General features: G+C 32.8%; 1 protein-coding gene across 2 annotated transcripts in view; it reads right to left on the bottom strand.

The window, feature by feature from the left end:
• Positions 1 to 554: 554 nt before the first annotated feature.
• Positions 555 to 13,865, bottom strand: part of KYNU (kynureninase) — a 105,929-nt gene continuing 92,618 nt past the window's right edge. For both annotated transcript variants that reach the window (XM_079135671.1, XM_079135670.1), the window contains 4 exons: positions 12,689 to 12,741; positions 9,923 to 10,008; positions 2,219 to 2,449; positions 555 to 1,135 (listed from right to left, as the gene is read on the bottom strand). In XM_079135671.1, coding sequence (XP_078991797.1) covers positions 998 to 1,135; positions 2,219 to 2,449; positions 9,923 to 10,008; positions 12,689 to 12,741 — 508 coding nt within the window. In that variant the 3' untranslated portion in view covers positions 555 to 997. The remainder of the gene's footprint in view (positions 1,136 to 2,218; positions 2,450 to 9,922; positions 10,009 to 12,688; positions 12,742 to 13,865) is intronic.

Genomic DNA, 13,865 nt, shown 5'->3' with positions numbered 1-13,865 from the left:
GTGGGCGGGGGGATACCAGGGATTGAACTCAGGGGCACTCAACTGCTAAGCCACGTCCCCAGCCCTATTTTGTATTTTATTTAGAGACAGGGTCTCACTGAGTTGCTTAGCACCTTGTCATTGCTGAGGCTGCGTTTGAACTCACAATCCTCCTGCCTCAGCCTCCCGAGTCACCGGGATTACTGGCATGCACCACTGTGCCCAGCTACCAGAATTTTCTGAATGAGATAAAATAAGGTAATAAATATCAGAGCACAGCCAAATAATTTATGAATCTTTTATTACATATGCCATTTTCTAAATAAAATCCATGATATTGCATATTCATTGTGAGATCATAAAAGCAGGGCTAATGGTGATTTCAGGAAGTTACTTTTAGAAAATAAAAAGATATGTCCTCTTTCAGACATGTTCAACATGACAAAATGTTTTAGGATCAATAAAATAAGAGAAACATCATAAATATTGGTGTCTGATATTAAATATATATCTTAGTGTAGATTGTAGCTGAAAATAATTGAAAGCTATTGCCCAGTAAAATGTATTTTCTATGCCTGGAATTGGATAGAACATTGCAAAATCATACATATAGCAGACTGTTTAATCTTGATTCCTAAAATATACTCCTTGGTAAATTAAAACTAAAATATTTCCAATACTGACACAAAAATTCCATAAGAATTATGCAGTTGTCAGTCAAATTATAAATTAAACTAACAGAAAACATTTCAATAACCATGAAATGTAATGGCTAATTAAGACTGTGTTCCTAATGGTGTGTGATACATGTAGTCCTTGATTCCTCAAATTTGAAGAAACAGGACAACCATACAGATTTCACAAGGACACAGATTTTTAAAAAAATGACATCAAATTTTTTTCTGTAAAGCATGTGATTTGTTGCCAGTTACATGAAATAAATTTTGAAATATTTTTAATAAGTAAAAATTGAATAATAGTAAAATATGACATCTTTCAGTAAATCTGCATGTTAATCTTAAGAACATTGATACTTTTTTGTTTCTACAGCATCAAATATAGATGCAAGCAAATTGATGAATTTATAAACATCATGAAAAGAATTGTAGAGAGGAACTGGAGCCACTCGAATCCCATCTGGTTCTCGCTTGTCACACTGGAGGAAAAACAAAATTATATAAAGTCAAAAAAGTTTTAGCACATACTGAAAATGTCCATTCAAGATAAACTTCCATAAAGAATTCATGCTGGCTTCCATGAAACTTAACACATAAACAATTTTTTTTTGCTTCCAGTAAAACATGGTGTGTGTTTCTGTGATTTGAAACTTTCTTCTTAATAATGAAAATAATAATGGGCTGGACCTGAAGTCCAATCAGCAATTCTCATCTCTAAGCATCCAATACATCATATATTCATTTTTTCTTTGGGGAAATCCTGGATGGACTTGAATCCTTGGACAAACTTAAAATGAATGAGAATCTTACTGGGAGTTTTAGCGAATTTTCCTTAAATTTAATTCTCTAATCCCTGATCTTACAGAGAAGTTGGTTATATCCATGGGAACACTGTAGGACTAGAAAATTTGGCCTGACCTGAAGATCACTATAGTCTACTTTAAGAAACACTCATTTGTAAACAGATGAAGCAGTGTATAGTCTATGCATGCTGTCCTGTTTAACTCCCATCTCTTGTTATTTCTCTTCAAGAGACTGAAGACCACATAGGCTTAAGGGTTAAAAAACTATATATTCCTTGCATGTTACTACTCCTGAGGATTGTCTTTATATCTTTTTTGACAAGGGTAAAAATAACTGAGTTTATTTAGGCCACTAAATAAGACCAATTTCTTTTTACTAAGTTATGTTCTTTTTTTCCAAGATTAAATAAAGTTATACTGAAGTTCTAATGAATCAAAACTAGTGAATTGATGGAAAACATATACTAATGGATTAAAATGAAATAATTTCTTTTTGCCCTGTAATGAAAAGACTAAGTAAGTTACATAATAGTATTTCTCACAACCAAAATTTGTAATACCTTCACTTTTATCAGAAAATGACAGATATATGTCTGTGCCCTGCAATTAGCTCTGCACTGTATGCCTGTTTGGCATAAAATTTATCCTAAAGGATTGATGTGAAATGACATGCAAGTATGAATAAACCAATAAATTCAAAATTTACCCCCAACCTACAACCCATAGAAATAATCTGGTAGCGATGGGAAATATACTTACAACAACTCCTCTTTTTTCTAGTTCTTCAAAAATATTGTTCTTGGGAATAGAAAATGTTAGTGTCAATTGGCAGCCCCGATCCTCTATACTGGAGGGAGTAATTATGTTCACAATTGGTTGCTTGGTTCCTCCTGTATCTTTGCTAAAGTAAAACTTGATCATGTATTCCAGATAGCCAGTTAGCAAAATGGATTTTCTCCTCAATGCTTTCATAGTCGCTTTCCTAAAGATCTGCCAGATGAGAAACCATCAGGTTAGCAGTGTCTTATTGATCTACAAAGAAGCCCAAATTAAGTGTAAATCATGCATAAAAAAGGAGATACCCACTTTTGACCTATCCAACAAACACTCAGGATTAGCTAATCTGTTTTGTAAAAACATGTCCTTTCCTAAATGTTTTGCCATTAAGCATTGAAGGCAAATTTCCATGACAGGAAAACTGTGCAAATGTAATTTAAACAATACTTGTGAAAGAAGAAAATTAAGTTAATAGCATATCCCTTCAGAGTTACTTTAAATTAATTTAATCACCAAGTAAAGCATACCTTAATGCATTTAAATATTTTGAAATTTAAACTTTTCTCTCAAAATCAGTTTATAAAATCATAATCAAAAAGACTTTTTCTATTATATATAGTTTGGTTAACAAAAAGTGCAATATGAGATAAATACATGTGTATTGGTGGAAGGCAGTGTTAGCAACATTATCTGTCATTGTTTACTGATGTCCAAATCTCCCCCAGTTTAATAGTTAGAAAACAGTTAATAAGGAAGCTACATTTTCTTTGAGAAACAAATAACATCACATAATATTCATTATTACAGAAGCATCAGGCTAGTGTGTTTGTTTATTGTCTTCTTTTATCATTTTTTTCTTTGCTAAACTCAAGCACTGTTGTGAAAATACTACCATTTGCTGCCAGAAATGTCATACATTAAGATGAGTGACAAAGACTCACAATATCAGGTATTCAAACATTAGGGTAAGAACAGACATGCTTTTCTGGCTTATCTATGAAGGTCAAGTAAAGTTTAAAAATATATCCTATGTACAAGAACTGAATAGACTGCAAATAGTTTATTCAGTAGACTGGCATGCTACTTAATGACCCTTTTCTGCACCATGGGCAAAAACATCAAGGATGTAGATAGGTGATATTTAGAGTTTTTCAAGTCTATGATTAAGGTTGTTCTTGTATGTACATGTGACATGTGTGGATTGGTATTCTAATAGGGCTCAGTTTAAGGTATAGATTTTCTGAAAATAATATAGATAGCATAGAGGCTATGAATTTGGCTGAAGGAGAAGATGGTATCTAAAAAATGGAGTATTAAAAGGTAATGTTACTAAAAGGTAATGGTATCTAAAAAAGGGCTGGACAGAAAAGACAAAATGATACCTTCTCTCTCCAACCACACCTCATGGACTATGTCGCAGGCCTACACAAGTATCAACTGCAATTGGAGGTTGCTACTTTTATGTTCAGAAGGCAATCGAGATCTGGAGGCAAACAAATTGCTTCAAGACTTAGGTGACCCAGGTTGCATGGAGTTTGATAGGAGGTATTTCATCATTTTCTTATGTAAAGCAAAACGTAAGTCTACTTCAACTTCAAGCAATGAAAACTCAAGGGAACTCAGCAAGTTTTTGATTAACATATTCCCAGAGGGCAGGAGCAGAGCCCAGCAAGGCAGGGCCCAAAGTAGGTCTTGTTGGTGAAGTTTGGAATAAAAAAAATATCAGAGAGATGAAAAGATTCTCTTAGGAGATCAATGATAAAATAAGATGTTTTAACTAATAAGTAATTCTAGAAATATTTTTGGTTCTGCCACAGGTCCCAAAATACACAAATGGGGGTAATGAATGAAGTACAGTTGTCCCTTGGGGATTGGTTCCAGGATCCCCCTGCATTACAAAATTCCCAATGCTGAAGTCTGTGAATAAAAATGGTGTAGTGTGTGCATATCACCTATGTACTTCTTCCCATTTACTTTAAATGATCTCTAGATTACCTTTAGTACCCAGTATACTGTAAATGCCATGTAATTAGTTGTGACACCGCATTATTGAGGGACTAAAGACAAGGAAACAGGAGTCTGTACTTGTGCAAAAAATTTTTCCAGACCATTTTTAGTCCACGTGTGGACTCCACAGATGTTGAGACTGTGGATATGGAGGGTTGACTGTATACTTAGAAGGATAATGTATCTGTGTTCATTGGTTTGTAAAATTCTGGGACTATTGCTTATATATAAAGTTTTAAAGTGAGTTAAAAGATTTTGCTTCTCTTGGTAGCTAGAAATCGTTTTTCAAATGGCAAACGGTCTTGATTTTAATACACTGTAGAACGTTGCTACTCTTTAATAAGAAAATAATCTTTAAATCTTATATGTTCCACATTACAACCACAAAGGCAGTTGTGTTCTGAAGCACTTTTAAATTTTTCTCAGAGTATAAAAGTCTATTCTGAGGTCTCATATAAAGATGCTATAGAGGCTAATAGAAGTTAACAGGGAAAGAAAACAAATAACCTCTTTTCTTCTTGTTTCTTGTTGTTTTTGTGTTTTCAGTATTCAAAAAGAATATTTTTTCAAAAAATTAGAAAAAATTAATGTAGCTTAAAAATGTTCAGCTTATGACAGAATTCTTGGCAGAGTTTTAACTACTAGGGCTTTTTTTTTTTTTTTTTTTAACAGTAAAATTAACATAAATCTGGGAAAGATAGATAAGATTAACTGAAAATAGTACACATAGTGTGATGTTTTCAGTTGTCACATTTTTCCCTTAAATTCTTAAAATTGGGTCCCTAATGCAGTTGTGAAGAAACACAATGTGTTTTCTTTCTTTGTTTTGTTTGGGTTTTCTGACCTTCTGTGTGTGTATTAATTGTTCTAATTTTGTAATTTAATACAATTTCCTTCATTATGAGCTTGTATATCGAACAGGCCTAAAATTGTCTACCTATTGCTATATGTAAATGTGAAACTTCAATTTGGTTCAGGTTCTCTGTTCTAATTTCTAGGTCCTTGATCCATTTTGAGTTGAATTTTGTGCAGGGTGAAAGATAGGGGTTTAATTTTACTGCATATGGATTTTCAGTTTTCCCAGCATCATTTGTTGAACAGGCTATCTTTTCTCCGTTGTATGTTTTTGGCACCTTTGTCTAGTATGAGATAACTGTATTTATGTGTGTTTGTCTCTGTGTCCTCTATTCTATGTCATTGGTCTATCTGTCTATTTCGGTGCCAGTACCATGTTATTTTTGTTACTATTGTCTGTAGTATAGTTTAAAGCTGGTTTTGTGATATTTTCTGCATCCCTCTTCCTGGTCAGGATTGCTTTGAATATTCAAGGTCTCTTATTCTTCCAGATGAATTTCATGATTGCTTTCTCTGTTTCTATGAGAAACATCACTGGGATTTTAATTGGAATTGCATTGAGTTTGTACAGTGCCTTTGGTGGTATGGTCATTTCGACAATATTAGTTCTGCCTATCAAAGAACATGGGAAATTTTCATCTTCTATGGTTTTCTTAAATTTCTTTCTTTAGTTTTCTGTAAACTTCATTGCAGAGTTCTTTCACCTCCTTGGTTAGATTGATTCCCAAGTGTTTTATTTTATTTTTTTGAGGCTATTGCGAATGGAGTAGAAAAAGTAGGACTGAGTCTTCATCACGTTGGCTTAGGACCAGACTTCCTTAACAAGACTCCCAGAGTGCAAGAAATGAAAGCAAGAATCAATAAATGGAATGCTTTCAATCTAAAAAGCTTTTTTTCTCAGCAAAGGAAACAATCAATAATGTGAAAAGAGAGCCTACATAGTGGAAGAAAATCTTTTCCACATGCACTTCAGATAGAGCATGAATCTCCAAAATCTATAAAAAATATTAAATCTTTACACCAAAATTTCAAAGAACCCAATCAATAAATGGGTTAAGGAACTGGGCAGACACTTCACAGAAGATATATAAGTGATCAACTAATATATGAAAAAGTGTTCAACATCTCTAGTAATTAGAGAAATGAAATCAAAACTACCCTAAGATTTCATCTACTCCAATTAGAATGGCGATTATCAAGAATATAAGCAACAATCAGTGTTGGCGTGAATGTGGGGAAAAATGTACACTCATAAGTTGCTAGTGGCATTGCAAAGTGGTGCAGCCACTCTGGAAAGCAGTATGGAGGTTCCTCAGAAAACTTGGAATGGAACCACCATTTGACCCAGTTATCCCACTCCTTAGTTTATACCCAAAGGTATAATCAGCATAGTACAGTAATGCAACCACATCAATGTTTATAGCAGCTCAATTCACAATAGTTAGATTGTGGAATCAACCTAAATACCCTTCAATAGATAAATGGATAAAGAAACTGTGGTATACATACACAACGAAATATTATTCAGCCACAAAGAATAAAATTTTGGCATTTGCAGGTAACCGGATGGAGTTGGAGAATATCATGCTAAGCGGGATAAACCAATCTCAAAAAAAAAAAAAAAAAAGGCCAAATATCTTTTCTGAAAAGTGAATGATGATATGTAACAGGGTGGGGGCTGGGTAAGAGAAGAATGGAGGGACTTTGGATTGTGTAGAGGGAAATGGGGAGGAGAGAGTGAAGGAAGGAAAGATAGTGGAATGGTACAAACATCATTATTCTATGTATATGCATGATTACCCAAATGGTGTGTATCTACATTGTGTACAACCATAGAAATGAAAAGTTGTACCCCATTTGTGTACAATGAATCAAGATGCAGAGTGTAAAAATAAAAATAATAAAAAAGCAAATTTCAGTTATAAAATTATATCATAATAACTAAATAAATAAATATGAAACTTCAAAGTATATATTAATTTCAAATGAGTAATTAGAAGAGTGAGGGAACTTCTGAAATAATCTACTCTAAATACTTCAGAAAAATGAGGCAAATGAATTCCAGAGCAGTAGTTTCATGTTTAAGGTTATGTATAGTGACCACTGTTTGATAGAATACTCACTCATTTTTTAGCTTCAAGCTACTTCCTTTCATCCACAATATTTTTAAATGACTGTATAAGTGATTAGATGGTGGAATGAGACAGACATTATTACCCTATGTACATGTATGATTACATGAATGGTGTGAATCTACATTGTGTACAACCATAGAAATGAAAAATTATACCCCACTTGTATACAGTGAATCAAAATGCAGTCTGTAAAAATAAAAAACAACAAAAAAGACAGTTTGAAACTGACAATAGGTATTTTTAATAGAATTAATCATCATGTGCACTCATATTAGTCTTTTACAAATTCATAGGATTGAAAATCTGAGGTCATGTTCATGTAATATTGATTCTTGAGTACAGAATCTCTCTGTACAGTTAAAATTTCAGTATGTAGAATATTTTCTAAAAAGAAGGTGGAAACAAAGGAGGCAGTTCAAGTCATGCATGTATTTCTTTTACTTACTTCAACTTCAACCATGTATCTCCTACAATACAATAGCTTTTTATAAAGATAAGGTAAATACTAGCATGGTTAATTCAATGATGCTGACTCACAGGGCAAAGCTCAGAAATGTATAGAAAGCTGGGTATTTTAACAGACATTGTGGAGCATCTATTACTTTATAATTCGAACATTTTAAAATTTATAATGAGTAGAAAGAATTTTGAACAATTTTTTCACAAACATAAAGTTGGACTAAAGATAATTATGGTCAGAACATAGGTTTAGTAGTAAACAACTTTGGTAGGAGGCTCTAAAAAGTTAATTAAGTGATGACAAGTGCTAGAGATGTCTATATTCCTCTTCTAATGTTTTTTAGGGTCCTTTGGTTATGTTTAAGCTTAGATATTAAAAGAAAAAATAAAATAGTTTTCAGATTTTTAGAATAAAAATTTGTCTAGGTTCCACTAATGCAGTTTGGTAGGAAACTAGTGGTAGAAAAAACAAGAATCTTCTCTTTTCTATAGAAGAAAGGGTGCCTATTGGAAGAAAGATCAGCTTGCTGCAAAGAACATATCAAAATGAGAGTGTATAAAAGGAAATCTCTAGCTATGTCTGAAAAGTTATTTGTAATGATAATCAGATAAAATCATTTATTTTCTAGTCCTTCTTATGATATGTCTTGATGTCTTTCAGATTGTAACTCATCTCCCTGATTCAAACACAAAGTAAACTGAAATTTTACTATTTAAAAATGTTTCTTTGAGAAACATTTTTTAACCAAATGACTATAATAAAGCAACTCAAATAATATTATCTGAATTACTAAGATTTTTACAAAAAAAAAAAAAAAATAGTGTCCACTGAGTCACTAACTGAAAAAATCTTGTCACTGGGTCTATAATCCAATTTAAAAAAATCTGCCCCAAAATGCAAACATCTCATGCTCCATCAAGTGGTCAACCTGACTAGGTGCTCCCTAAATTATGATGAAATGAAAATGAGGCAATTATCTCTGTCAAGTAATAAACTTGAATAAAAACAAAGGAACTTGACACTGCCATCCAGTGGTCAGAATGAGAAACTGCTATGAGTGTTCACGAAAATCATCAATTTAGGGCATAGAAAGGATCTAGAAGTCTTTATTCAGTCACTCATTTGATTCTGGAACCCTCCACAATTGGATTTCCCAAAATATCATCAACTAGATTACTTTAGGAGGCATTGAATAAAAAATAAAATTCTTATTTGAATAGCTATATATATAAACCTCTAATAGGTATGTACATTTACTTAAAATATATTTTATTCAAATATTTGTATATAAAATATATATTAAATTAATATTTGTATTAACTTTATTAATCATATATCATATGATTATTAACAATCTATCTTTACTCAAATAAATTTAGTTTGTTCCTAAATAATATCAAAGAAATCAGTTTGGTTTTCTAGATACTTATATATATCTTTATTTTTCTATTTTTATATGCACATATACATATGAAAGTTAACTCATTACATAAATATTAATTTTATAGTGAGACTAACTTAAAGGAAATATTAATTTAAAGAACTATACTGAGCTACAATAGTACAGATTATATAATGGCATAGAAGCCCCATAAAAACAAGCTCTGTCTAATGAGGAGATCTTACTCAATGTTTGATTTGCTTTTATTATTATTATTTTAGAGAACACAATTCAGTTTTAAAAATTTGATGCATTATAATTTTATATAATAATGGAATTTATTTTTCTAATTATTAATAATTCCCCCTCACCTGAAGGTAAGTCTTTTATAGCTTTGTCACCAGGTATTCATAAGTTCACTGGCTTACAGATGTGGAAGAAACAGAATCCCCAGTAATCACAACAGAGCCTGGCACATAAGTTTTTTCTCAATAAGTACATGTTGCTGAAGAATTAATATTGGATACTAAATTGTTTATAGAGAGACAGGGAAAATGTTAAATAACTTATTGGAGTTCACACAGATTTTAAGTGGAATCAAAAAATATGTCTCCCCAGCTGAGTTCCATTTAGTGTTTACTATGTTCCAACAATGTGCCAAGCCCTGAGACTGGGGCAGGAAATGTAAATGTCACTGTTCCAATGGGAAAATGCTGCATTTTGTCCTTCCTTTATGTACAGGGTACATTTATGATCTTGCTTTTGAGCAGAGAAAGTCCTACAACCTGTGGCAACCAGTTAAGGAGAAAAGGTAAAGATGTGAGAAGGCTGGCATACAGATCTCTTACCTCCAAACTAGCGTGCAACGAACAGACCAACAGAATGGGAGGATTGGAAATACGGAATCCACTGACACCAGGGATTAACTGAAGTTCTGAAAAATTAATATCATGTCTTTATTAAAGAATATGCTTTAAAGAGAGCCATCAAGACAAGAAAGAAACAGTAAAAGGTTAGGACTTAAATATTTTTATTACTAGGTGAGATGTCTGAGACATTTAAGAGAAACTCAATAGAGTGAAAATATTGGCATATTTTCTTTGCACTGGCAATTCCCATCTCTCCTGTCCCTGCCTTCTTAGCAGACTACCACACAATATGTTGTATTAATATGTTGTGTTAAGCTGAGCACAGTGGCACGTGCCTGTGATTCCAGTTAAACAGAGAAGGTTGAGGCAGAAGCATACCAAGTTTGAGTGCAGCCTGGACAACACAGCAAGACCCCCACCTTAAAAACAAACAAACAAAAACAAAAACAAAGCAAACTAACAAAAATTACCTCTTCTAGAAGTTTTTCCTGACTCTCTCCTCTGCCTACCTTCCAACTTCCAAGCCAGTATTGTCTGTTGGCCCCATGCTTTGATTTTCTATCGTGGAACAATGTCTTCTTTTCTTCTCCTCCTTCTCCTTCTTATCCCCCTTCTCCTTCCAACTCCCTCACTCCCTCTCTTCCCTCTCCTCCTCCTCCTCCTCCTCCTCCTCCTCCTTCTTCTTCTTCTTCTTTTTTTTGTTTAGTACTGAGAATTGAAACCAGGAGCACTCTACCACTGAGCCACATCCCAGTCCTTTTTATTTTTATATTTTTGGAGACAGGCTTTCACTATGTTTGCCCTGGTTGGCATTGAAGTTGAGGTCCTCCTGTCTCAGCCTTCCTAGTAGCTGGGATTGTGAGTATGCTTGAGAAAGAACACGAAGATATGAATGTAGTTGTAATGTCACCCAAAGGCAGAAAGATGAATAAAATAACCTGCAAGGTTACTTTTAGCTTCAGGATTATTAGGTCATGTGGCTTACTTAGAATTAAGAAGAGAGTTTTAAAAATTTGCCTAATTTCAATAACATATTGAAAATATTAATTGAGAACAGGTATTTTTGAAGTTAGATTAAGTGCATTAAATTGTAGCAAGTTAAATCCAACAGGGCTAAAAATTGTTTAGTAAGAAATTAAACTAAAACTAAGCTTAACTAAGAAAATATTAAAATATAAAAGATCTTTAAAAATTCTTCTAATCTGGGGCAAGTTTAACTGTGACCTGTAGGTCAAATCCAATCCACCACCTATTTTTTAAAATAAAGTTTTATTGGAATATGGTCATTATTATAGTTTGAATCTGAAATGTACCCAAAGGCTCACATATTTAAGACTTGGTCTTTAGCTGATGCTGCTATTGGGAAGTAGTGGAAACTTTAGGAGGCAGGGCTGAGTTGGAAGAGATGATTCACCAGGGACACGCCTTTGATGTTTATTTTGTCTCCAGCCCCTGACACCCTCTCTCTCTCTGCTTCTAAGTTACGGAGGGTGAGAAGTTTTACTCTACTATGCTTTTTGACCATCATATCCTGCCTCACCACAGGCCCAGAAACAGTGCAGCCAGCCAATCATGGACCAAAAGCTCTGAAACACTGAGTCAAAATAAATCTTTTCTCCTTTAACTCATTTTTCTCAGTTATTTTGTCACAGCAATGGAGAGTGGATGAACACAATCAAAATAATTTATCTGTGCATTTCTGTAGTTGCTTTAGCTCCAGAAGGCAGAGCCAAATATTGCACACAGACCCATATGACACAAAAAACCTATAATTTTTCCTATCATGTGTTTCACATAACATGTTTGTCCAAATTTATAAGAAGACCCACCAAGAATTTGAGTAACTGGCACAACAAAGTTAATCATTTCAGCGATTACAATAAAAAACAGGTTTCCTGATTTGATTAAAGTTGTCCACCCTTTGTATCCTGGTTGCTGTAAATTCTAATATGTATATATAGAACAGTATCTCAGGTTTGGAAGCACTCTGAAAGATCTAGTTTACAATGAACTCTCAAAGCACTTACAATGCTTTCTGTATTCCATATGGCTAGAAATAGGGTCACCAGGAAACAAAATAGGACACTCTTTGAGACAAATATGGAGCACAGTTTTATTTCTATTCGCTGGGGTTTAACATCAATCTTTGGTACATGGCAAAAGCCACAAAAAAGGAGTGTTTGGAAAAAGAGAGTAAAAAACTGATCATTTTTAAAAGTACTGCTATATGCTACTTGGTTTACAGTTGTGAATTTAACTTACCTTAAAACCAGACCTTGAAATAGATATTATTCACACTAGGTATGTGGAACAGAACAGTAAGGACACAAGACGAATATTGTGATTTGAAGCATCACAAAACTATTACGCAGCAAAGTGGGACTGGCACCCAAGTCTCTCTGGGTCTGACCTTGAATACCAGTACCCAATTCCTTCCTGTTTCTTGTTTCCACTGCTTGATGTTTTAGGTGCTCCACATGGAGAGGAACTGATAAAGTCACAAGGGCCATAAGTTAAATTTCATTTCCTTTTATCTCTCTACAAAGGAATAGACTCAAAATTATGCTAAAATCTATAAACACTCTTACACACTGAAAATGTCATTTCTTATTTTAAGAAATCTCAGTGACATTTTCAAAGTGTAGTTTCCATGGGGCATGTATATTATATGTGATATACAAATAGATGAAAATTAAAATGAAGTTAAAATAAAGTGACTTATGAAATAAAATTGAATATACTTACTATTATCCATTTGAAATCTGGTGCTGAGGTCATGGCCAAACCATCCCACTAACCTAAAATATAAGGTACCCATTAAATGTTTTGGTCTACACTAATGGTTGCAACTAATTTAGGAATCTGTAAGCATACTAAAATCACTTGTGCTTTAAGTTCTGATATATTTAAACAGATAAATGTTAAGTGATAGAATAAGGCACATACCATTTATAATGTTGTCAAAAGTAAGGATAAAATCGATTTAATTTTTTGTAGCAGATCATATGAAGGACTATATTTAAGGTTTTTTTCTTATTTAAAGTACAATAAAATGATTCAAAATGTTAAGGAGTATTTTTTAACTTCAAAATATAGTTAAAATCTCAATAAGGTAAAAAATTAATATAATAATATTTTCATAATAGAAACTCTAAGTAGAAATGGTAGCTCCAAAGCACTATTTACTCATTGATATTTTAAAACTAAAGTTCTAAAGAAATTGGTTACTTTCATACTTTAATAAAAATGTTAATTAGCCAGATACAAAAAAGCATCATATATAGGAACAATAATACTTTGGAGATATTGCTAGATGGTGCATAGAGAACAATTCATAGCTTGACAATTCAGAATAATTTCAGTAAACTTTAAAAGAAAGGAAATAAATCAGAAATAAAATTGAAAAGTTTATTAAACAAGAAAAACTGAAATCAATGTGCAAGAAAAGTCGAAATTAATTGTTCAAAACCACAAAATAACAGTTCTGTTGATGCATAGATCAAATGTCAATTGTGGTGGGAGATAGACACCAATTAATTGAGAAAATAGAAGAAATTGTAGGTATGAAAAATAAACATTATTTGGATAAAAAATCATGAAATAGGGAAAAGATGAACATTATGAAAAATTACATTAATTTATAAACCTAAATAAAATGAGTACTTTTAAAAGATAATACTAAATATTCAACTTAATTCTAGAATGACAGAAAGTCTAAATCAACAGATTGTAATAGAAGCAACAGAGAAAATAACAAACACTTGAAACTCCTAAAAGTAGGTGGTCTCATAGAGAAATTCTACCAACACTTTTCAGTTGTTAATCCCAATGCATTTTAAACTATTTCAGCACACAGACAACAAAATACAAATCAAAACAGAGTTATGGGGAAAATTAGCATTATTGTGACACTAATATTAAT

Source organism: Sciurus vulgaris (genome assembly GCF_902686455.1).
Source record: "Sciurus vulgaris genome assembly, chromosome: 3".
Lineage (NCBI taxonomy): Eukaryota > Metazoa > Chordata > Mammalia > Rodentia > Sciuridae > Sciurus > Sciurus vulgaris.
Note: the sequence above shows the minus strand (reverse complement) of the source record. Positions and strands in the feature narration are given on the sequence as shown.